Below are 21,987 nucleotides of genomic sequence, written 5' to 3' on the forward strand. Positions count from 1 at the left end.
CTCTTGCTCTCAGGTGGGAGAGGCCGGTGAAGCAGAATCTGTAACCTTGAAGATGCCATGCTTGGGAACATTCTGGCTCTTGGGCATATTTCTCAGAAAGCATTTTCTTAAGCAGGCAAAATCAACACAAGGTTTCAGAGAAGAAGCATTTCCAAGAGGTGGGTGGAATGGCACTATGTGCCATGTATCAGCTGATACGCTGACTGACCTCTGGGGAAGGGCCCAAGCTCTGTGGTAGAACATCTCACTTATGTGCAAAAGTCCAGATTCAATCCCTAATGTCCCCAGTCTCAAACTCTGGAGAGCACCGTAGATAATACTGCACTGGATGGATTTATGCTCTGACAAGGTATGAGACAGCTTTCTAGGTTCTTCGCAGATTTCAGAATAGCCTTATTGCTCTACACAGCTGCCCTGGGCCTAGGAAACAGAAGTGGCGTAGTTTAGGCAATTGGGAGATTATCAAATAGGCTAGTGGGGTAAAGGAGCTTTCAGGAGACATTTGCTTGCGAAAGCTTAACAGCACATTTTTTTTCTGCACCAGGAAAGTGACAGATAACAGCGCAGGAAGCGAAGGAGCCTTTGCAGCTAGCAAGGGGTTAATGTTCCCAGACGACCAAGCTGGACAGGTCAACAAGTTGCCTAGCAAGCGCACGAGTTTAAGGGCTGTACGAGACGATGCTGGAACAGGAGGTCACAATCGTTCATCTAAAGATTAACTAGGAGGCTGCGTGGCGACGGGATCCTCCTGGAGGTCCCCACCCCACCCCGCTCCTCACCCAATCAGAGAGAAGACCAGCCACGCTCAGCGACCAATACGGAATCGGTTACCTTCTGCCACCCACTCCAGCCAATCCGGAGCGTGCAATGCAGTTGATGGTCCGGTGGGCAGGGTCTCTTCGTGGGTTTAAATCCTGCGTTAAAGTGCTCTGGATAATAATAATAACAACAACAACAATTCCATTGCGCGAGCATAGCAGGCCTGTTGTGGGGGCGGAGAACAGCTGAGCCGACTTGCTAGGGAACCTCGCAAAATACTGCGATCACTGCAAGGGTTGCTATTTACATACCTCCCGATTCCACGCTTGCTCTCTTTGCGCTTCTTCCCCTGCTCGCTTTTTGCAGCCAGCTGACTGCAAACATCGCCAGCCGGAGGAGGAGGAGGAGGCGTGGCGAAGATCTGGCCTGCCAGCCAATCCGGGCCGCTCGTTCTCCCTCGACGTCACCTTCCCTCGAACCTGCGGCAGCAACAATAACAATAACAGACGGGATCTCTCCCTGGGGTCGATCAGCTGGGCGTGCGCGGCTGGCTCCCGAAACAGGCAGCATCTGCTACTGTCAGCGGCGTCAGCGGGAAGAGAGCAGCCGAGAGAGAGAGACTCCAAAATAGACGCGCTTCTTTCCCAGGAGCCATGTCGTCGAGCGAGGGGCTGGGGGTGCAAGAGGAGAACTTGCAGGGTAAGGGATCGGCCTCCTTGTCATGAAATCAGTAGTATCCTTAAGGGCCTCCTTTACCATTGGGCCTCTACTGGGAGAAGTCTTACTGGGGGAAGGGTGGGAGATAGGCTCTTCTCCTTGGCTGATCAGAGGCAGAGATACAGTATTGGGCATTCCTGCTCGCCTGGTTTCTGAACCCCAGAGATTTCTCCAAGTCACTCTTTCTTTGCTTTCCTTTTCTCCCCTTCCCCTAACGGGGTTTGCGATTCTGAAATTCGTGGGGAAATGGCACTGGTAGGAGAAGCAGACGGATGGAATGGCGAAATGCCAGGGTGAAAGCTTGCCCCCGATTCCTGGCCAAGGCCCTCTCGGTTTGGTAGGGCTGTCGATAACTTGACTTCTCTCTAAGATTTGGAAATGTGCTGCTGCTGCTGCTGCTCCTCCTCCTCCGCCTCGCACCGACCGTGTAATGCTCCTGGCCAGCTGAAGTGCCAACCAGGAGGGCAAGTATTGTTCAGACACAGGGCTGTGTAGCTCAAGGCCTTCGAAGTACAGGACGGGCAGATCCAGGGCACTTTTTTTTATTGTTGCGAGAGTCATCCCTGCTATCTCCCATCTGTGCTCCTGACACCTTTGCCTGCATGACTCATAGGCCCTTTACTCAGAACTTTGTGCAACGTTTGTGGCTGTAAATAATTGGCCTTCGGAAATTATTGACATACGGTGCTTGTTCAAGGAGCCGCAGTCCTGGGTTTTATGACCAACATACAATGAGAAACCTGAAGGTAGATTGTAACATGAAAGGGAATTTCCCTGTTGACTTCAGTGGGATGTAGATCGTACCAGTAATTGGATCATTAAGTAATAATAACAGAACCAGGGTGTATTGCTAAATATGAAGTCCGTTGCAAAGCGGATGTGCTGGTATTGATTTATATTATTCTTATTGTTGCACTGTTTAGGGAAGCTTTTAATATATGATGAATTATTGTATTTTAATCTTTTGTTGGAAGCCGCCCAGAGTGGTTGGGGAAACCCAGCCAGATGGGTGGGGTATAAATAATAACAACTTCAACTTCTTCTCCTTCTCCTCCTCCTCCTCCTCCTCCTCCTCCTCCTTCTTCTTCTTCTTCTTCTTCTTCTTCTTCTTCTTCTTCTTCTTCTTCTTCTTCTCATTATCATATAGTCAACTTTCTACCAAGCCTGAAATGATTTTAGCGACACATCACCTGATTCTTGTGAAGCATGTGATTTCATGTATGTGCAGTTAAAATGCAGAGTTAAATGTGCTGAGGACTGTGATATACAAAATGCATATGAGCTCCCTAGATGTAGCGCTGCAAAAATAATTATGCAAGAAGCAAAAATCTTCCAGTCTGTACCGTTGTGATCTTAATACATTCATATAGGTCTGCCCCACCTACACTGTAGTGACTAGAGCGGATGCATAGGCCCTATCCTCCTTAAAAAAAAAAAAGAAGAAGCTTAAGGGAAGTGAAATCAAACTAGCGGCTGTAAATGTAAAACTTGCACAGTATATGAAACATCCCACTGCACCATCAGCCATACTTTTAGATTTCTTTTTAAATTTAATTTTCTTGCCTGGTATTTTGAATGTATAGGGTACACTGGCAGAATTCTTGCTGGGTTGTAGTTGTCTTTTTCTGAAATACAAAACAAGGAGAAAATAAGTTGTAGTTTGTAGTCTTTTCCAAACTCTACTTCAGCTTATTTCCCACGATCTGTGGAAGAACATCTCCTGCAAGCCTGCTCCATAGTTACTCACAGGAGACTTTTAGTGTAGCTGTCCTCTTCTGTGAAATAGCATTCCTTTTGCTCTACAGCAGGTGGCAACTATCTGCATTTTCCAAGCTGGAGAAATGAGTCTTTGCTGTGTCTGTTTTGTATGGTGTCAGTTTTGTTTTAAATGTGTTTACTGTTTGTGTGTGTGTTTTTAAAATTGTTTTTATGGTACATCACCTTGGGACTGTTGCGTAGAAGGCAATTAATACATTAATGACCACGATATCAAATCTGACTGCCACCTTGTGCTTCTACTAAGAGTTCTGTTAGCTGGCTTCTCTTCCCCTCTTTCTGCGGTAGAAATTCAACTGGTGCAGCTTCCCTCACAGAATGGGATTCTGTTGCTTGGGAAAGCTTCAAGACCTAGCAGGCAGAAGCGCAGGCTGGCAGCTGTCTGTTTATGCCATGTGACTGAAAACTGTTGGTGCCTTTTATAACTTTTGTTTTGAAAGAGGGTATTTCACAATTCCCAGGGGCTGTTTATTTTTCAAAGTGACCCAGAAGGACTTGTTCGCTCAGGAGATATTATGTAGTAGGTGGTATAATATATAATCTGTAGGCTATTTATAGCTTCAATCTGGCAACAGGGATGCCTGCGGTTGTTTGACATGTTGCTTGTGCTGGTCCCCCCTCCCCCTTTTTTAACTTCCTTCCTTCTCCTGCTACTAAGTATCCTGGGGATTTTAGTCCCCAGAAGCAGGCCACAGACAAGGACAATGAACTGATTTGTAAGATGCCTTTATTGTGCATAATAAAGACTTACTGAATCTGAACAGAAAGATTCAAAATGCTGTATAATTAGTCTCAGCCCCCATATCCACATTTAATTTTAAAAACCTGCGTTTATGGTAGGGATTGGAGACATGCAGTATTCGGATGCTGTTTCTTCCACAGGAAAAAAGTGGCAATTTCTCACATACTGTTCTTAAGCTATGGACACCCATATTTCGTTTGTGGTTCATAGAAGTAGTTTTGCTCAATAAAGAACCACAAATACTTGTCTTGAACAGGCTGCCTTCCATCTAGATTGTTTCTGCATCCTGCCCTCCATAAGAGTGGGTGTGGTTACGTCCTACGGACTTGAAAACCCTCCCCTTGGTTAGATTAGCTATGCCTTTTCTGCCCTGCCTATGCCTCAGGTGAAGGAGGAAGTGGCGATTGTGGTCTTGGTATATGCCAGCCCACAACGTCCTTGGGCAGCTGCCTTCATCCATTTTCAAATGGACGCTCTGCTGGGTAATGCAGAATCAATTCAGCTTTTATTTTTGGAATGAAGTCAGTTTGTGGGAAAGTGCTTTTCAAGGGCATGAAATATGTAATAGGTCCATATTGTGTGCCAGCTAGGTAGAGGGAACCCCCTCCCCCAATATCCTGGTGTGCATTGAATGTAGAATATAATGTGTGCATGGAGCCTTATATTTGTCAATATCTAGCTGAATTAAAATTGTGCTTTTCCCGGCACTGTGGCTGATGGAAAGACAACCCATGAATGTATAAAGCAGCCCGGGACTTGCAATGCTTAAAAAGGAAAAAGGAAATAGAGTCTGTTTGTTAATCCAGATTCCAAGCCAAGTATCACTACCATGTTTGGAATACTGAATGCATTTTCTGCTACTAAGAATCCTACTCACACTTTGCACCTGTGGATCATTTTCCCCCTTGGAGGTCCTCTTCTACGCCTCCAGAAAACAAAGTAAATCAAAATAGGTCAGCGTATTTGATAGCCCATTTCTGACTGGTTCATCTGACGTCCCTAATCTGCACATGCTTTTTTGCAGATTTCATACACAGTAGGGTCTTCTGTTGTGGGAACTAGGTGATCTTCAAAAGGACCATCAAGTGTGGTGCTGGTGTTGAGACAGCATAGGGTGAAGACCTAACTCCTGTGCTCTGATGGTGACTGAAAAGGCTTCATCATTGCAGGATCCTATTAGAGCAGAGATTTATTATTAACAGGCAATACTCTGCTCATTTCCTGGAATGCAAGAAGGAGGCCATTAAGCCAGGCTTGGAACAGAATGCCGGCAAGTGAAACTGCTTGAAGGCTTCCCAATATGCAATTGTGTGGCTTTTGTTTTGTTTCTGAACATATGCCAAACAGGTTCCTGGGTGGAGCTGCACTTTTCCAGCAACGGGAATGGTAACGGTGCCCAGCCAACAAGCCAGGAGCAAGGCCCAGCCTCGATTTCTATTCACAATGGTGACATGGAGAAAATCCTTCTAGATGCCCAGCATGAGTCTGGAAGAAGCAGCTCACGAGAGAGCTCCCATTGTGACAGGTACAACAAAAGAGATAGCACTTGCTCTTTTCAAAGGATACACACTCCTATATATTTGCATGTAGTCTTAAGAGGCTGGCAGATCTGTGAGATGATGTAAGTGGCCCTGATCCAATCAGTGTCTCCGGATAAGAGCTGAGGCCACTCCCATACCTTCCAAGTGTCCCCATTTTCCAGAGATAGTCTGGGTATTATGAAAGCTGCCTCAGCTTCTGATTTGACCCTAAAGGTAAAGGGACCCCTGACCATTAGGTCTAGTTGTGGCCGACTCTGGGGTTGCGGCGCTCATCTCGCTTTATTGGCTGAGGGAGTCGCCGTACAGTTTCCGGGTCATGTGGCCAGCATGACTAAGCCGCTTCTGGCGAACCAGAGCAGAGCACGGAAACGCCGTTTACCTTCCCACCGGAGCGGTACCTATTTATCTACTTGCACTTTGACGTGCTTTTGAACTGCTAGGTTGGCAGGAGCAGGGACCAAGCAACGGGAACACACTCCGTTGTGGGGATTCGAACTGCCGACCTTCTGATCGGCAAGTCCTAGGCTCTGTGGTTTAACCCACAGCGCCGCCCACGTCCCTTTTGATTTGATCCTAGAATGTCTCTATTTACGGACTTGTATAAGAGTAAAAGACAATTGGGAAATGATCCATAATGAATTGGAAAAAAAAAATGTTTAAAAGTACTTTCCTAAAACCCCCGGATAATTCAGACTGAAATTTCCAGGTGTCAGAAAAGGTTATTTATGTATGCTGCTACTGTGGCCCGTGTTTTGTTAGCCCCAAAATGGAAAACAAGTGATTAGGGTACTGTTGATGTAGTAATGGTGACACTTGCCCATCGTCTGATAGGAAATGCTTTGCGGGGGTGGGGACGCACAAAATGGGGGCTCAAGGAGGGTCAGTTGGTGGCGAGTGAGAAATGAGGAATGTTGGAGGGTATGCACTCCCAGAACTTCAGCATTCTTCTTCTATGCTTATCTTGAGAGTATTTATTTCCTCCATTTTAATCTTCCAAGTAGCTCAGAAGGCAGAGTTCTTCACAAAGGCACACCCACCCACATGTTTTGTCCTCACAACAACCCTGTGAAGTTGGTTAGGCTGAGAGATGGTGGCTGGCTCCAAGTCACCCAGTGAACTTAGTGGCTGAGTTATGGCATCTGAATCTGAACTGTCTTGGTCCTGCAGCTAAAGCAACAAAATCTAGAAACCTTGTTCTATGTGGGTTAATGCCCTGTAACTTCTCTTTACCAAGTCCTCCTCGATCCCAGACGCCTCAGGACGTTCACAGAGCTTCTGAAGTCGAGAGCCGTGGCAGTGGAGAAAAGAACAGCTCTCAGGTAAAGCCGAGCCTTTTCTGAAGATTGCCAGATGGCCGAGAGCCTTTTCCAAGCCATCGAATAGTCTGGTGCAGGGATGGGGAACCTGTGGAAATGGCCAAAGAAGCTGAATAGGTGTACCCCCACTCACTTTAGAAATAGCATCCAAACCAATTGATTATATCTCTCTTTTAGTCTGAGGAAGATTTTCAGGAAAGAAGGAAAGAAGTTGAACAGCTTTTGAAGAAAAATTCTGACTGGATGTGGGACTGGTCCAGCAGGCCTGAAAACATTCCACCCAAGTAAGTGTGACAGAAGCTGCCTTGATTCCCGCTGGTATGTACAGAATATGGTGACAGACCTTTACAGATTGGATTCTTTCTTTTCTCGTCACAAACTAGGGAATTTCTGTTTAAACACCCCAAGCGCACTGCTACCCTCAGCATGAGAAACACGAGCGTGATGAAGAAAGGGGGCATCTTCTCTGCGGAATTTTTGAAGGTTTTTCTGCCATCTCTGTTGCTTTCCCATCTGCTTGCCATTGGATTAGGGTAAGGAGTCCTTCAGTCAATTCAGTGTGGAGATTGTAGGGGACCAGATGTCTAGTATGCTTCTCCCAGAAACTTATGTGTTGACTAATTTACACGAAGAAAGAGTAACACAGAAATACGGTGCTCATTTTTTTTAAGGCACAGAGATGGCTTTATAGTTGAAAAACTAGGCTCACTACGCTTTGGCCCATTTCAAAATGTTTTGATCCATGGCAGGGATGGGGAACCTGATTTTGCTGAACTACAAATCCCATTACTGTGACCATGCTGGATGGGTCTTTTGTAGTCCAGCATCTGGAAGACAGGCTCCCCATTCCTGATCTACAAGATAACTTGCAGTGAAAACTCCATCAAAATGTAATTTACCCATCATGATCAAATATGGTTACATGGACAGAATCTGCATTCAGGGAATCATTCAATAAGTCTTTGGGGTGATATTTGAGGTTTATGGTAGACACCGGTGTTATAAAACAAAATGGGGTAAAATCTCTTCCTTTTTTTAAAATGATGACAGCAAAAAGAAGACAGATCTGTGCTATAAAGATATAGGGTGATGATCAGTTTTCAGATATTAGAATGTGCAGAATTGTAATTGCTGCTGAGTGAATGGCAGCAATGGAATGACATCTCCTTCATCCCAGATTGGTGGCAGCCATGACATTTTATCACAGCCATAAAACATGAAATCTGACTTTGTAGTAGCTTTGCCTCTGATCCTTGAAGTGGACCAGATTTTACCCCCACCCCCACCCCCAAGTTTGTTTTTTCAGTGCCTCGATATTTCGCATTTTGTCATCTGATGCGAGTGGCGTAGAGATGTGTGCAAGGTATTGAGTGATGTCCAGCGATGTGCATCTGGAGTTCCACTCATGCATCAAAACCTCCCCATTTTCCCTTGCACTCCCCCAAACCCCCCAGAGCAGATTTTGAGGGTGCCGGGTAGAAGGGAGGCCAACAAGAGGAAGTTCTGTTCTATAAGCAGAAATCTGCTATACGAGTAGGCACAGGAGCACTGGATGCAATCCATTGGAAACAGACATCCAATGGAGGCTATTTCAGCCATGCAAGTAAGCTCACAACTATTACTTGCTCACATGGACACGACCCAGATGGAGCTAAGTTTTCCAAGCTTTTAAAGGCTTCCTTGAAACTGCCTAGAAAAATGATAAGGCTCCCACCATCAGGAAGTGTGTGAGGAAAATGTGCTTCCAGCCCCCTATCCCACAGGGTTCAGCAGGCCCCTCTAACCCTCCTGGTGTGTTAGGATGGGAAGCTTTCCTTTCTTCGGTTAACCCAGGGGTTGTCAGCCTGGTCCCTATCGCCCACTAGTGGGTGTTTCAGGATTCTGGGTGGGTGGTAGGGGGTTCTATGGCACAAGCTGAATCCTCCTTCCATCGAGCACTGGTGGGCGATAAGAAAAATTTACCATCAAGAAAGATGCATTAGTGGGTGGTAGGTATAAAAAGGTTGACTACCCCTGGCTTAACCTTTCCCAGCCAATTCTTAGTGGCTTAGAAGGCTGGATCCTTTGTGGTATCAGATTCCCACCAATTTTATAGCACAGTGAGTAGTCAAAGTAAGAGGGAAAGGAAGTTCCCTACCATCTTTCATCTTTCAAAATTAAGCAGAGCAGTTACTGGCTGTCTTTTTGTTGGTCTCAGGATTTATATCGGAAGACGGTTGACAACTACAGCTTACAGCACCAGCTCGTTGTAAGATGGGAACAAATCTTCATCTCCTACAAAAACCATGACTACATTCATCCAGACATGCAAAATGGTGAACGAAAAGGAACTCCTGTGTGTGCAGAAGTGGCACAGCTATGTATGTTTTGGTCCCTAAATGTTGTGTGCTCTTGGGGCTTTTTCTAATTGTAGAGGGAAAGATTGAAAGCCAACACCAAACGACTCCTTTGTAAACTAACCTCTTGTCGCTCAAGTCATCAAATTTTTGACAGAGGTCTTTAAGTGAACTGTGTGTTTGTGAACAAAATGTCTATATTGAAAATTATGTAGCAAGGGATTAAACAGTTCGTCTTGTTTCACTTTTGTAAAAAAGAAATTGGTTTGGGTTGTTGTTTTGCATAGCAAACTTGATTTGCATAGCAAGAGTATTTGGTCAAGAGTATTATGGCCTTACATTTCTAAAGGCTGGAGTCTGTGAAGCAGTTTAGTGATTTTCTTTAAGATACCTCTCTAAATCCCAAATACAGGTTTGTGTGTTTTAGTATGGGATCTTTCCATTATGTTTTAAAAAGGAAAATGTATATGCAACAGAAGTAAAAGTAGTGTGGTAAGTAAGCCTGCAACACAGAGTTTATACAGTGGTACCTCTGGTTACGTACTTAATTCGGGGAAAACCTTCATGCTCCTTTGAGTCCAACAGCCATTCTGAAGGTTCCTCTGGAATGATGGTGATGATTAATTTCATACAGTGGTACCTCAGGTTAAGTATTTAATTCGTTCCGGAGGTCCGTACTTAACCTGAAGCACCACTTTAGCTAATGGGGCCTCCCGCTGCCGCTGTGCCACCAGAGCACGATTTCTGTTCTCATCCTGAAGCAAAGTTCTTAACTCAAGGTACTATTTCTGGGTTAGCGGAGTCTGTAACCTGAAGCGTATGTAACCCGAGGTACCACTGTATATCCAACGATTACCCTTGCTGAGGTAAGCTATCTAGCCAGCCACAATTTAAGAATGGCAGACCTGCTGAGCCCTCATGTCTGATACTCGGAGGTATCTGGTCTTAACAATTTTCTTGAGAATTACCCATTAATGAACTTTTTACAGGCACATGTGCCTTAGTGCAAGCTTATCACTAGGCTTCAGTGCAGGTTTTAGCAATTAGCCCATTTGAAACCAAGTTTTACACAAGGATGAACATATGCTAAACATTTGCAACTTACACTTCTTTTGGCCATCTTGAATCTTTGCAAGTTCAACAATGGTTTTAAATACAAAACTCCAGTTGTTTGTGATTTTACTAGTTAAATAAGTTTTGAATATCATCACAGCCTTATTGAAAAGCAGCAAGGAATGTTGTTTTTGCAGGAACTTCTTACGAGTTAAATAGATGCTTGTGTATGGTACTACAATATTTACAACGATCAACCAAGGCATTTTGGTAGTCAAGCACTTCCAAAGAAAAGTATATTTTCCAATACTCTATTGATATAGCCTAGAATAGCATTAGCCTATTTTCTTACTGCATCACTGTTAAGCTTAGATCCTTTTCACATGCACCAATGGCAAGCCACATGTTCTCTTCTATTTGTGAGGCTGGCGATTCTTACATTTGTCCTTATTGCAATTAATTTTGTTTGTTTGGGCCCATTTCTCCAATCTGTTAAGGTCATCTTGAATCCCAATTCTGTCTTCTGCAGCATTGGCAGCTTCTCCCAGTTTGGTGTCATTCTCTTGTGTAAGTAGTCTGGAAATATCTTGATTAAATGAATGAGGTGAGCCACTGGTGTGCCTTTGTTTCGCCAGTCACCAAATTGCTTCATACGGAAAGATGACTCTAAGCCATTTTACTATTAATAGGTGGGTGTTCTAACTGATGGAAACTTTCCTGCTTGCAAGGATATACCTACGCCCATCAGTGGAAAAAGCAGCCACACAAGTACAAAAGCATATAGACATGCGAAGCTCTCTCCTGCTAGAGTGAATATGCAGAACTGCTTCCTTAGAACTCCATAAATTGCTGTGTCTGAACGCATGGCTTACAGTAAATCCATTAATTTTGTTCAGTTACCCATTTGGACTTCTTATATTAATTTATACATTTGAATCAGGATGAATGGGATATTCTTAATGTCAGCTGGCAATGGTTTAATTATTGGATTATTTATCCCCACCCCACCCCCCAATTTGCAAATAAAAAATAAGGGTTGAATTAATACAAAGTATGGGGACAATGCTGTGTATTTTGGGGCCTTAGTAAAATAAAAAAGACCATTACTTTACTGTTTTGCAAATTTGAGTAGATAAGGCACATTTAAAGAAGAAACCCATCTTTTTAAACTGGACATTGTACATAAAATGAAGTGGTAGCTTTGTTTTGATTTAGCAAAAGGAGATAGGCGGTAAAAAAAAAAAGGATTCTTGATTGAAGCTGCCTGTTGCCGTTGTGTATGTACTGCATACGAATCTCATTTACTTAGTGGGAGTTTGTGCAACTATCGTGCTAGAATAGTACTGTTTTGGCTTTCACAACATGAATGGAAAACATCTAGAACTTCATCTTCTGGCAACTCACAAAGTCGAAAAGCTGTGAAATACTCCACCTGAATGTATATTACAAGTTTATTGCTACTATACAAAAACAATAAAGCAAGTAAATATTTCACTGCTTTTGAATTATGTGTTATCAGTAGTCAAGATGTGTGAAATGAGGAAGAGGTGCTGCTAAGGATGTTCAGCTGTCAAATGTTTCAAAAATAAAATCCAAAGGCAAGGCAGACTTGCTAGCAGAGAAGCAGAGAAAAGAGTGCAATATTGCCATGGGCTTCATCCCTTACCATTGGCATGTGGCCTAGAGAAAAACTCCCCATCCCTGGTGTGGAGGTTAGGCACTTCGGTGCAGTCGTCACTAGCACGGAACATAGCTATCTAAAGGCAGAATAGTCTTTGTACAATAGAATTTGGGAACCAAATGCCTTTATGTAGAAAAAAGTTCTCAGAACTCTAGCATTTAAAAATGAGCAAGCCGGATATTGAATTATATTCATCTTTTACAAGCCCTGTGTGCCAACATGTTGGAAGTCTAGGGAGACCAAGAACCCTATTTTGTGTGAATAAAGACGTTTGACATGTGTGAAGTTGGGGTGAAATATGGGGCCATGATTTTATTCCTATTTTCTGCAGTGTTAACTGTGGAGGAACCAAACTGCTAACCGATCAGGCGAGGCCAACCGTGCCGCATGAAAGGGGGTGGGTTTTAAGTCCACCCTTCTGTCAGTTCCACCCATAAGTGGTAAGAAAAGTCTTCCAGACCCACCCCAAATGGAACCATACTGAGTTTACTGAGGCCACAGAAGGCAAATTGCTTTTCACCAAGGGCACTCGCCAAACCCTAATCTGTAGAAGTCCTACACGTACCCACCACAGAAAAGGACAAGCCTCTACTTAGTCCCTCTTCTCCCACTTGCAGCAAATTATGTTGCCCAAAGCACACTGCAGGAAGTTGCTGAATTACAACTTCTCACTAAACTGAAAACTATGGAGAGACCTGGTCTTAATAGAGATATTGGATTCCTGTCTCATTACATATGCTAATCATCTGCATACTATCCCTTACTTTTTCCTGTAGGAATAATTGCAGTTGTTAACAGTCGTCAACAGATTTACCACACCCATCGAGTCAATCACCCATCTCCTACTACCCTCCTGAGAAAAAAACCCCTCCCCCCTCCCACTATATATAAGGGTCTGGTGACTTCTGTTTCAGTGTATCTGAAGAAGTGTGCATGCACATGAAAGCTTATACCCAGAACAAACTTGGTTGGTGTCTAAGGTGCTACTGGACAATTTTTTTATTTTTTAATTAAAAATATTGTTTATTTTTGTTTTTTTATTGTTACTCATATTGGAGAAGAGAGCCTATTCAGCCACGAAGTTCCACCGTAACATAGTGGTGAATAGTATCATGCAGGATTGCAACCAGGGCTTGCTGGGCTTCCCTTTTTATCTTCTGACATGCCCAATTAAGATAGCTGGGGGTCACCATAATCCTGAGAAACCCACCTTGAGGGAGCTTCAGCCCACACAATCAAGGCCCTGGGCCACCACTGTTATAGGACCCGGAATTCCAAATGGGCTTGAACACTGACCTTCAGCAACTGCAAAAGTTTCCACCTAGGTAAATGACCGAAATATGAGAGGGTTGAACAATGCTGGCAAAATGTACTTTCATTGTATACCATGCCTACCCAACCCACTGCATGCATGCACTTTCGCCAAGCCCAAACTGGATTCCATGAGCATCTTGCCACACCCTGTGATTGGTCCAGAAACACCAAACAGTGGCCACAAATGGGCACCAGTACCCTCCAAGCACCTACCAAAACAAAAGCAAGGAAGTGAACAAGCACACTTCTGCAAAACAGTATTAGCCAGGGCCCTTGAGCGGCCCATTGTAAGGATACAAATGCCCCCGTTTTCCAGTGACCCATCATCAATTCCAAAACCCAAACTGGTAGATGCCAAAACAGAGCCGATTTGAAAGGAATGTGTGCCAGACTGTCAGCAGGCCTCTCACCCTGAATGCAGCCAGCTGTAGTCATAAATTGGGAGCCAAAGTTCAGGCTCCTTCCTGGCCCAGTTGAAATTGGGTCCCACAGCTGCCTGCATCCTAAATGACTCTTCATAAGCCAGCCAGACAGCATCTGCATATTCATGGTAAGATCTGAATGTGATTATCCAGATGCTTCAAAAGGAGGAGAAGCCCTCACAATATGCCTGAGTTTATATTCTCTGAAATTATACCATAACTCAAAGTCAAATAGTACAGCACATCCTATGCATTAAAGCTCTCACAGACCTAAATATTAAGAGTCAAAAAGTTGATTGCAGTATTACTAAATTGATTCTACTGCGAAAGCTAAATATTCCTACATTTCATCACAACTGCTTTATCATTCAAATGGGAGGATGTTACAGAAAAGATGAAAAAGCTGAACATGACTATCTTCATTGTGAATCAACAATACTTTTCAAGGTGCTGTAAAAACATAAGCACACATTTTAATAATGCGAAGCAATCCAAATACATGCAAGACTGATAGTATGATTGGAACCAGGAAAATGGAGTCTAACTCCAATTTCAAGATGTTCAATATTGAGTATTAAATAGGCTGGATAACACAGTGACTTGGATTCTCAAGTTTCTGTTTTGTGAATGAAAGAATCCCTTTCATTTACTGAGGAAAAAACTTAGAATCCAACCCATTTACATTAAATGCACAATTCAAAGCTATCCCTTACACCAAGAGACCTCTGACTTAGTCACAGCAAGCTCCTTGAAGCATTTCATGTTTCTCAGCTATTTCAACTAACAGCTTTGCAAAACAATTAACTGCTACGATTTAGTAGGGGAGTAGGAAGAGGACATGCAAACAGTCTAGCATTAAAAGCATTGAAAACATTTTTAAAAATCTGAAATACGGAATCATACAATCTTCCAGCATACACCTAAATAGGCCCAAAGAATGCTATAAAAAGCAGTAGACATGTCACATCTATGCAAAGAAGTGTGGCTGGCATCTATCTTGGGGTGTAAGCTACTCTCATGTAGCAGCTACTGGTGATTACTTTGTACAGTGAAAATAACATACCGAAAGATAGTGCTTTGTGCAATTCAGATGCAATTTTAGGGGGGAAGAGTACATTGAAAAAGTTTCAAAGTACACAGAGCAAGTGCAGGTAAACATTTAAAATTTATTAAACTTTTTGGTCAAAATAATTGAACAATTATGTACAATCCCATTGTATTTACCTCATGTATTTTAAGGAACAAAGTCAATCTAATGGTTAAATGACCTAACCGTTCCACATTTCAAGATTTGCAAATAGTGTCACAACTGATATACAGTATACGATTTTTAATCTTTATCTTTAGAAACCCCAAATTAGTATTTATTATTGTATCGCGAACAAGAGTGGCACTCTATGGACGTTAATTGATAGGGTAGGAACAGAGACATGCTGCTCTTGCATATTCATATCGGACTCTAGCAATCATATTAAACCTTCATTTCTTTAAAATTCGAGTGTAAACCACACACAAGTATTTCACCCTGGAAGCTTAAAGGGCCTGAACTTTAAGGAGGATTTCATAGGCACATTTAGTAGGAAGTCTGGAGCAAGTGATAGTACTTGCGCTAGTATTTAAGATACTTGATGCTATTAAAAGTGTGCCCACTCTTTTTGTGTGTACAAGTTTTCTCCCACAGAAGCTTACAGTGAAATACTGGGAGTTAATCACGTATCTTCTAGGAGCGAGAGAGACCCCATAACTTTTCTGCAGCCCCCTATTGCTAGTGGAAACTCAGTATTCTATAAATATATTTTCACATCAGTATTCAGCCTCAAGACAGCTTGATCTCCTGGTGTTATAGACCTGGAGTAAGAGTTAAAACATGTTTAAGTTGTGCTCCTGTTTGGCATAATCAAGTTTAAAAACATACACATTTGGACTGCAGTGGAAAGTTTTGTATGCATATGCTTATGCCCAGTTGTAATATTTTTTAAAAGTGTACTCTATGGAACAAAAAGGACTAAAGGTTAAAAAAGAAGTAGTAGTAATGCACATTAAGGTATGCTTCTCACATGTTGAGGCATGTTTACTGTTAAACCAGAGCAGTGATTTGTTGAAGGTTTTGATGTAAAAGACCATCTTGCTCCTTTAAGGCTGTATATAACTTTAAACAAGTACTTTACACTTTGTCTTTTCTGCGCACCTTATGATGCCCCCCCCTTTCTTACACAAAAAACTAATACAAGCTAAGGTGATGACAACTGGAGAAAAAAATTCAGTTTAGTGTTTGAAGCAGTAGATACTGCTTTAAACTGCTTATACTGTCAAAAAATGGATAGTATTCAATTAAGTTCTACTCAGAGTAGAGCCATTGAGATTAATGAGCCTGTTTGTCACATGGTCTTAATTTCAGTGGGCCTGTTCAGAGCAGGACTAGCATTGGATACAACCTAATATTTTTGGGACAAACTATTTTCAAATCTTTCCGTCAGAGTTATTTTGCACAATCTCAATACATGCAATAAAAAAGACTGAATACATACTTTCAGATTTAAAAACACTTTTTATAGTTTGTTATTTTTATTAAGTGGTTTACACCGGAAGGTGTGGTTATAGATACAGTTGGTGAGTAAATATACATGAAAAACCTGTCTACACACCCAACTCTAGACTTACCTATATGCTCAAAGGTAGAAACACCTATAGCTTAGATGAAGGCCAGAGAAAGAATGTTTACAGGCATAAAGCACAAATATATGTTTTGAAAGGCCCAAATATTACAGCAGATAAAGAGCACGTGAGATAGAAATTACATTTTTATGACAATTTGTTTCTTGGGTGTTAGATTTTTGGTCTATCAACTGGAAAGGAAGGCTCAGACTTAAATAAATACATTTGTTTTGAATATTGGCCTTTATTGAGTATTGTCCATCAATTCTGCTTCTAGTGGGCTTTTTTTTCGTTTACAAAAATTCAATTCCACGTTCTCCCTCACTGAAGGCAGAAATACACCATGAACTCAAGTCCAGGCCAGCTTCTCTCCTTTACCTATAAAGGGAAATAAGTGCATCAATGTTCTTTACTGGGAGGACAACAAGGCCATCTCTCTGACAGATAAACAACTGAGCTTAACTATGCAAGACGACAACTTTGTCCTCAGATAAGCCGTCTTTAATTAATTTTGTCCTGGAATATATACAAGTTATTGGTGGCAGCTACAGCAATGATGTTCTCTGCAGGGTGCCATGCTGTATGAAGGATCTTCTTATTGAAGTCCAGACTGTCAACACTTATTTCATCCTTCTTTCTCTTGCCACCTGTGCACACTTTCCGGGGCTTTAAGATAGCACGAGGTTTGCTACTTTCTCTTGAAGCCTCTAATGTAATATCTCGCCGTGTGTTTCGATCAAACATCCTAAAGAAGTTGTTGTATGAGCCAGTCATAATAGCGCTGCATTGGAAAAGAGAAGATAACAACTTTTTATTCATCGGTTACTTCTGATAGGTAATGTCAAGTTACTTGCAATTTTAGGAGGGTCGCAATTTCCTTTTCCTTACTATTTATTTATTTGTTGTTACTAGTTTGTTCATCAATGGGTTTCAGGGAAAGATAACAACAAAACATCAATAAAATAACCACACACACGTGAGTGAAACAGTCTAAAATTTCCTTAAAATATGCAAGATCATCAGCAGGCAACAAACTGCTGTGGCTCCTTACAGTTCTCACTCCTCCTAAGAGTGGGGGAAGGGGTGCATCTCCTCTAACCAATGAAAAGGAACCGATGTCAGTACCAGACCCGCCTCTAGAGAGGTAGTCATTCCAGAGATGAGGTGCTGCTGAAGAAGGCCACTGCTCCCTGAACTTCAGTTAGAGGTGGAAGCACAAAAGATGGGCCTCTCCTGCAGACCTTAATGGATAGTTACAATGGCATGAGAGGCATTCCTATTTTATTAGTATTTTCCTATGTATATCATGTTTTTCATGTAAATAATAAGCTGTCTCTTACAAGCAGCTTATCCAGACCAATTGATTGGCAACAGCTCTCGTTATTAGGGTGGGGTTTTTCCCAGCGGAGATGCACTTAACCAGGAGGAAGGCATTGCTGAATCTTTGTGAGTTGTGGCATCTATGCTATATCGTGCCACACACTGAGGAGCGGGCCGCCTAAAGCCCTTGGGGTTTAATTTGTGCAGTCCTTCACCTTATTTCAACACCTTCTTGCAGCAAATGATCAGTTCAGACCACTGGCAAGAGCAATCTGTCTCTATACTAGCAGCCCACTGGGTGGGAAGACAGAAAAAAGGAGGGCCCCACTCACTTTGGGGTTTGGCCCACAGTTGGCATGCGGATCCCAACACTTTACCCCCAAAGGAATATGCTTCTTAACAGAACAAAGGTTGTCCACTTCCACACTAAAGGATATTTCAAGCAGCCAACCATCTCTAAGATACCATTCAATTCACACACAAAATTTTCTTCTGGCAGCAACCAGGCCACATGCTTGACGTCTGAAATACCGAGGACTGATCCCAGGAATTCCCCCTCTCTTTTCCACACAAAGCAAATGTACCATCACTGAATTTATATTTCCTCCTAAGGCAGCACATTTGTTTTTATCATGCTACCCATCATATACTTTGAGGATGACCTACAGCAAGTTATTAAGTACACAATGACATAACTAATATAGATGCACCGAGAACTACTGTGGAAGCTAAAGTAGAAGTTTAGGCTGTCCCCCGCCCTGCTCACCAGCCCCAGTGTGGATCATAGATCTCACTTTTCCTTCTGCTTAAATTAAAACCACCATCAATTTTCAATTCAGGCAAGCATTTAAGTGAGTCTCCTTACACAAGTCAGCCTTACCTATCAGAACCATTCCAGCAGCACTCAAACTTGTCAAAGATGCAGTCATTCTCATACAGTGAACAAAGTTTGCTTCGCAGATATTCATGAACCTTAAAATATATAAGTGTTGAAGAGCATGAGAACGTGTTCAATTTTGGGAAGAAATCTTTATTATTATAAAATATAACACACAAACACTGTACCTGATAGGTCTCTACAGGCCTGTTTTCCATATTGAGATCCCATACTTTAACTGAAAGGTAGTCTCTGGTCATCATGTATCGACCACTATGACTGAATTTTACATCCGATATTGAGGAAATTATTTCTGAAAAGAATGATCTGCTGCTGGGATCTTCAGGTTCTTCAAAGACTGAAAATTGTGAAAGTGGACAGAAAAGCTGCTTACTATTAGGGTCAATACTTTAACATTTTTAGTTAACCAAGGCTTAGCCATATCAGTGGTTTCCAACCTCTGCCCCACAAGAGTTGCTGAAATGTGCCCTAAAAAATCAAGACACCATGTACTCTATGCCCATTGGAATGGTGAGATCCCAGATAGACATTGGGATGTTCTCTACCAAAAAACAGAACTTAATATTAGTTTACATAAAACATAAAGGTAAAGGTACCCCTGACCGTTAGGTCCAGTCGCGGACGACTCTGGAGTTGCGGCGCTCATCTCGCTCTATAGGCTGAGAAACTGGTGTTTGTCCGCAGACAGCTTCTGGGTCATGTGGCCAGCATGACTAAGCCGCTTCTGGCGAACCAGAGCAGCGCACGGAAACGCCGTTTACCTTCCCACCGGAGCGGTACCTATTTATCTACTTGCACTTTGATATGCTTTCGAACTGCTAGGTTGGCAGGAACTGAACAATGGGAGCTCACCCTGTCACGGGGATTCGAACCGCTGACCTTCTGACTGGCAAGCCCTGTGGTCTAAACCACAGAGCCACCCGCATCCTTTACAGAAAACATACCTGTTTTTTTCTGAGAAGTGGTAAAGAAAACTGAGAAAATACTTACATTTTGAATGTCTATCACAAAGAGCTGATGAACGCATATCACAGAGCCGTATAGTTCCTTTGCTACTGCTGTAGACAAACACATTACAATGATGAGGATGGAATTCTGCTGCCGTTATCACCTCTGTAAGTTCCTCCATGTTAGCAGGCTTTATATCTACAATGTCTGAAAGTTTGTTTGTATAGGTTCATATAGATTTGTTTTCCTCAAAATATAACTTTCAAAGTATGCAATACAGGGAGATAAACAATCTAAAAACTGTACCCAAATTCTATATTATTTGGAATTGACATTTCTAGCATTCAGTTTATCATCTAAAATACAATTGAAGGATCACCATTCTCTACAACCTGCAGTTTACAACAGGGGTGGAGGGGAGAGGGTCTTCTCAGAGTACCACCACCAACAGTCGGGGCATGTGAACATGAGAGACAGCTTTCTCATAGCAGCACCTCATATTTGGGACTCAAGGTGGAAGGGGGGGGGAATCAAGCACCCGCTTTCCCGACCACATTCAGACTGAATTTAATTTGTCCAGGCCTTTAGGAGGGGATAGAAACACAATAATGCACTGTACATTTTAAAGCTATCATTTGGCTATGGTCTTATCAGACACTATGTTGGTCACTGCTCTGGGCTCCCTTTAATATAGTTGCCAAACAGAACTCTAGCATTTTGTTGTTTAGTCGTGTCCGACTCTTCGTGACCCCTTGGACCAGATCACGCCAGGCACTCCTGTCTTCCACTGCCTCCCACAGCTTGGTCAGAGAACTCTAGCATATGAGAGTTAAATATTATTTTTAAAAATGCAAAACCCAGAGAAGAATTGTTTACTGGGGGTCATAAGAATTCAAGGCAGAAAGAAGTTACAAGGCACTGTTACTGCTCATTATTTTGACAGCACAAGACAGCTGTGAAGAATGCTCCCCCTCCCCGACATTTCATAGAATCATAGAATTGGAAGGGTCCCAAGGGTCATCTAGTCCAACCCCCTGCAATGCAGGAATCTCAGCTAAAGCATCCATGACAGATGGCCATCCAACCTGTTTAAATACCTCCAAGGAAGGAGAGTCCACCATTTTTACATGCCTTGAAGTTTTTTGCTCTTCCAAACTCAAAACTCCTGAAATTCTAAAGGTGTGGAGAACATGTAGGCTCTCCAAACTTTATTTAACTTCAGTGCCCATTACCCTCAGCCAGCATGGCTAATGATGATGGCAACTATAGTCCAGCAGCACCCGGGAGGAACAGAGATTCCCTACCCTTGTCTTTAACGACTAAACAAAATAAAACAGATGATTTATCATATTCAGAACAATTGATTGAGGCCAGTAATACTTATTGTAAGAAGCTACTAAGCATTAAGTAGTCCTATGTATCTAATATAAAAAAGGATACTAAAACTTCTGTCTGTGATTTCTAAATGCCACAGGTTGATTCTTAGGTCATCTGCAGAAAGGTACGTTTCATGATCACTATTTACTGAAATAGAGTTTATGTGATATGTGTGTGCATTTGCAAATATCCTTCGGGGACTTGCTTCTACCATTAGGTCCATGGGTTTCAATATTGGCACCTAAAAATAGAGAAAGGGAGAGAAGTTCACTACTACATAAAATATTTATTTAAAGGGCTAATCACTACAATATCTTAAACCTACAAAATCTTTAACGTTACAAAAGTTGCTGGAATGATCTGGCATTGGATTGCATTTAAAATAGTACTAAGTAGCCCTTTGCTCAAGCAGAACTACTTCTGAATATACCCTAAATCAGTGATTCCCAATTAGCTAAGTACTGTGGACCCCGTTTTTCAAAAGCCAAGCCATAGACCCCCTACTTTTGAAGACTTTGATATTTCTAATGGTGTACTATTTCAGATCTCAGTCAACTCATACTCATACTATCACAAATCCATTCTAAAAATTAGAATTCAAGTGTCAACATACAAGGCATAAACACACTAGCATGCCAAGTAAAACTGCATGACTCAGACCTATAGAACCACATGTGTATCAAGTCCTTTCACATTCCTCTGACATCTTGCTTTCTAACTTTTGGCATGCTAATTTGTACATCACTGTTTCAAAAGTAGCTTGAAATTTTAAATGGCGACTGTCAAACTGTTCTGTGCCTGTGAAAGATTAAGCCGAAAAGGCTCTCTAGCAGCCTGTCTTCAGGGTTCAAAAACAATCAAGAGTGGTATAACACTGTGCAAGTTTCCAAAAGTGCAAATTTAACCGATATGCAACCATAAGTAGAATCACCTTTTCCTGTTTTCAAATAGCTTAACAATGTTCCAGAGTATCCAGTAAAGAACAGTATTAAATACACAGATAAAATTGTCTTTGAAATGACTAGGTTAACTGTAGACGTTTCAAGGGAGTTAAACGTCTTGAATTAAAGGAACAGAGGAAGCTTCATTTTACCAAGTCAGACTATGGCTACATCTAGGTCAGTATTCTCTA

General features: G+C 42.2%; 2 protein-coding genes across 5 annotated transcripts in view; one reads left to right on the forward strand and one right to left on the reverse strand.

Moving 5' to 3' along the window:
- Window positions 1–848: 848 nt before the first annotated feature.
- On the forward strand, window positions 849–11,734 carry BNIP3 (BCL2 interacting protein 3). 2 transcript variants are annotated; one of them, XR_014526857.1, is made up of 7 exons: window positions 849–1,458; window positions 5,342–5,519; window positions 6,770–6,854; window positions 7,029–7,135; window positions 7,235–7,384; window positions 9,049–9,722; window positions 9,833–11,734. XR_014526857.1 is itself a non-coding variant. In XM_083506007.1 (6 exons), exons 1-6 carry the CDS (start codon window positions 1,413–1,415, stop codon window positions 9,101–9,103), a joined length of 621 nt encoding a protein of 206 aa, XP_083362133.1. In that variant the 5' UTR covers window positions 858–1,412; the 3' UTR covers window positions 9,104–11,734. The 2 variants fall into 2 exon arrangements, 1 of the variants encoding a protein (XP_083362133.1); XM_083506007.1 differs by having other exon boundaries at window positions 858–1,458; window positions 9,049–11,734.
- A 3,069-nt stretch (window positions 11,735–14,803) lies between these two features.
- The window catches only part of PPP2R2D (protein phosphatase 2 regulatory subunit Bdelta), a 31,608-nt gene continuing 24,424 nt past the window's right edge, over window positions 14,804–21,987 (reverse strand). For all 3 annotated transcript variants that reach the window (XM_083505995.1, XM_083505994.1, XM_083505996.1), the window contains 5 exons: window positions 20,919–21,096; window positions 19,521–19,685; window positions 18,698–18,867; window positions 18,513–18,604; window positions 14,804–17,093 (listed from right to left, as the gene is read on the reverse strand). In XM_083505995.1, the coding sequence (XP_083362121.1) occupies window positions 16,814–17,093; window positions 18,513–18,604; window positions 18,698–18,867; window positions 19,521–19,685; window positions 20,919–21,096 (885 nt within the window). In that variant the 3' untranslated portion in view covers window positions 14,804–16,813. The remainder of the gene's footprint in view (window positions 17,094–18,512; window positions 18,605–18,697; window positions 18,868–19,520; window positions 19,686–20,918; window positions 21,097–21,987) is intronic.

Source organism: Podarcis liolepis (genome assembly GCF_965112155.1).
Source record: "Podarcis liolepis genome assembly, chromosome: 5".
NCBI lineage: Eukaryota > Metazoa > Chordata > Lepidosauria > Squamata > Lacertidae > Podarcis > Podarcis liolepis.

Coding starts and splice junctions, on each gene's coding strand:
- BNIP3 (XM_083506007.1), top strand. CDS start 1,413: ATGTCGTCGAGCGAGGGGCTGGGGGTGCAAGAGGAGAACTTGCAGG. Junction 6,855..7,028: donor GAGAAAAGAACAGCTCTCAG/GTAAAGCCGAGC, acceptor TCTCTCTTTTAG/TCTGAGGAAGATTTTCAGGA. Junction 7,385..9,048: donor CTGCTTGCCATTGGATTAGG/GTAAGGAGTCCT, acceptor TGTTGGTCTCAG/GATTTATATCGGAAGACGGT.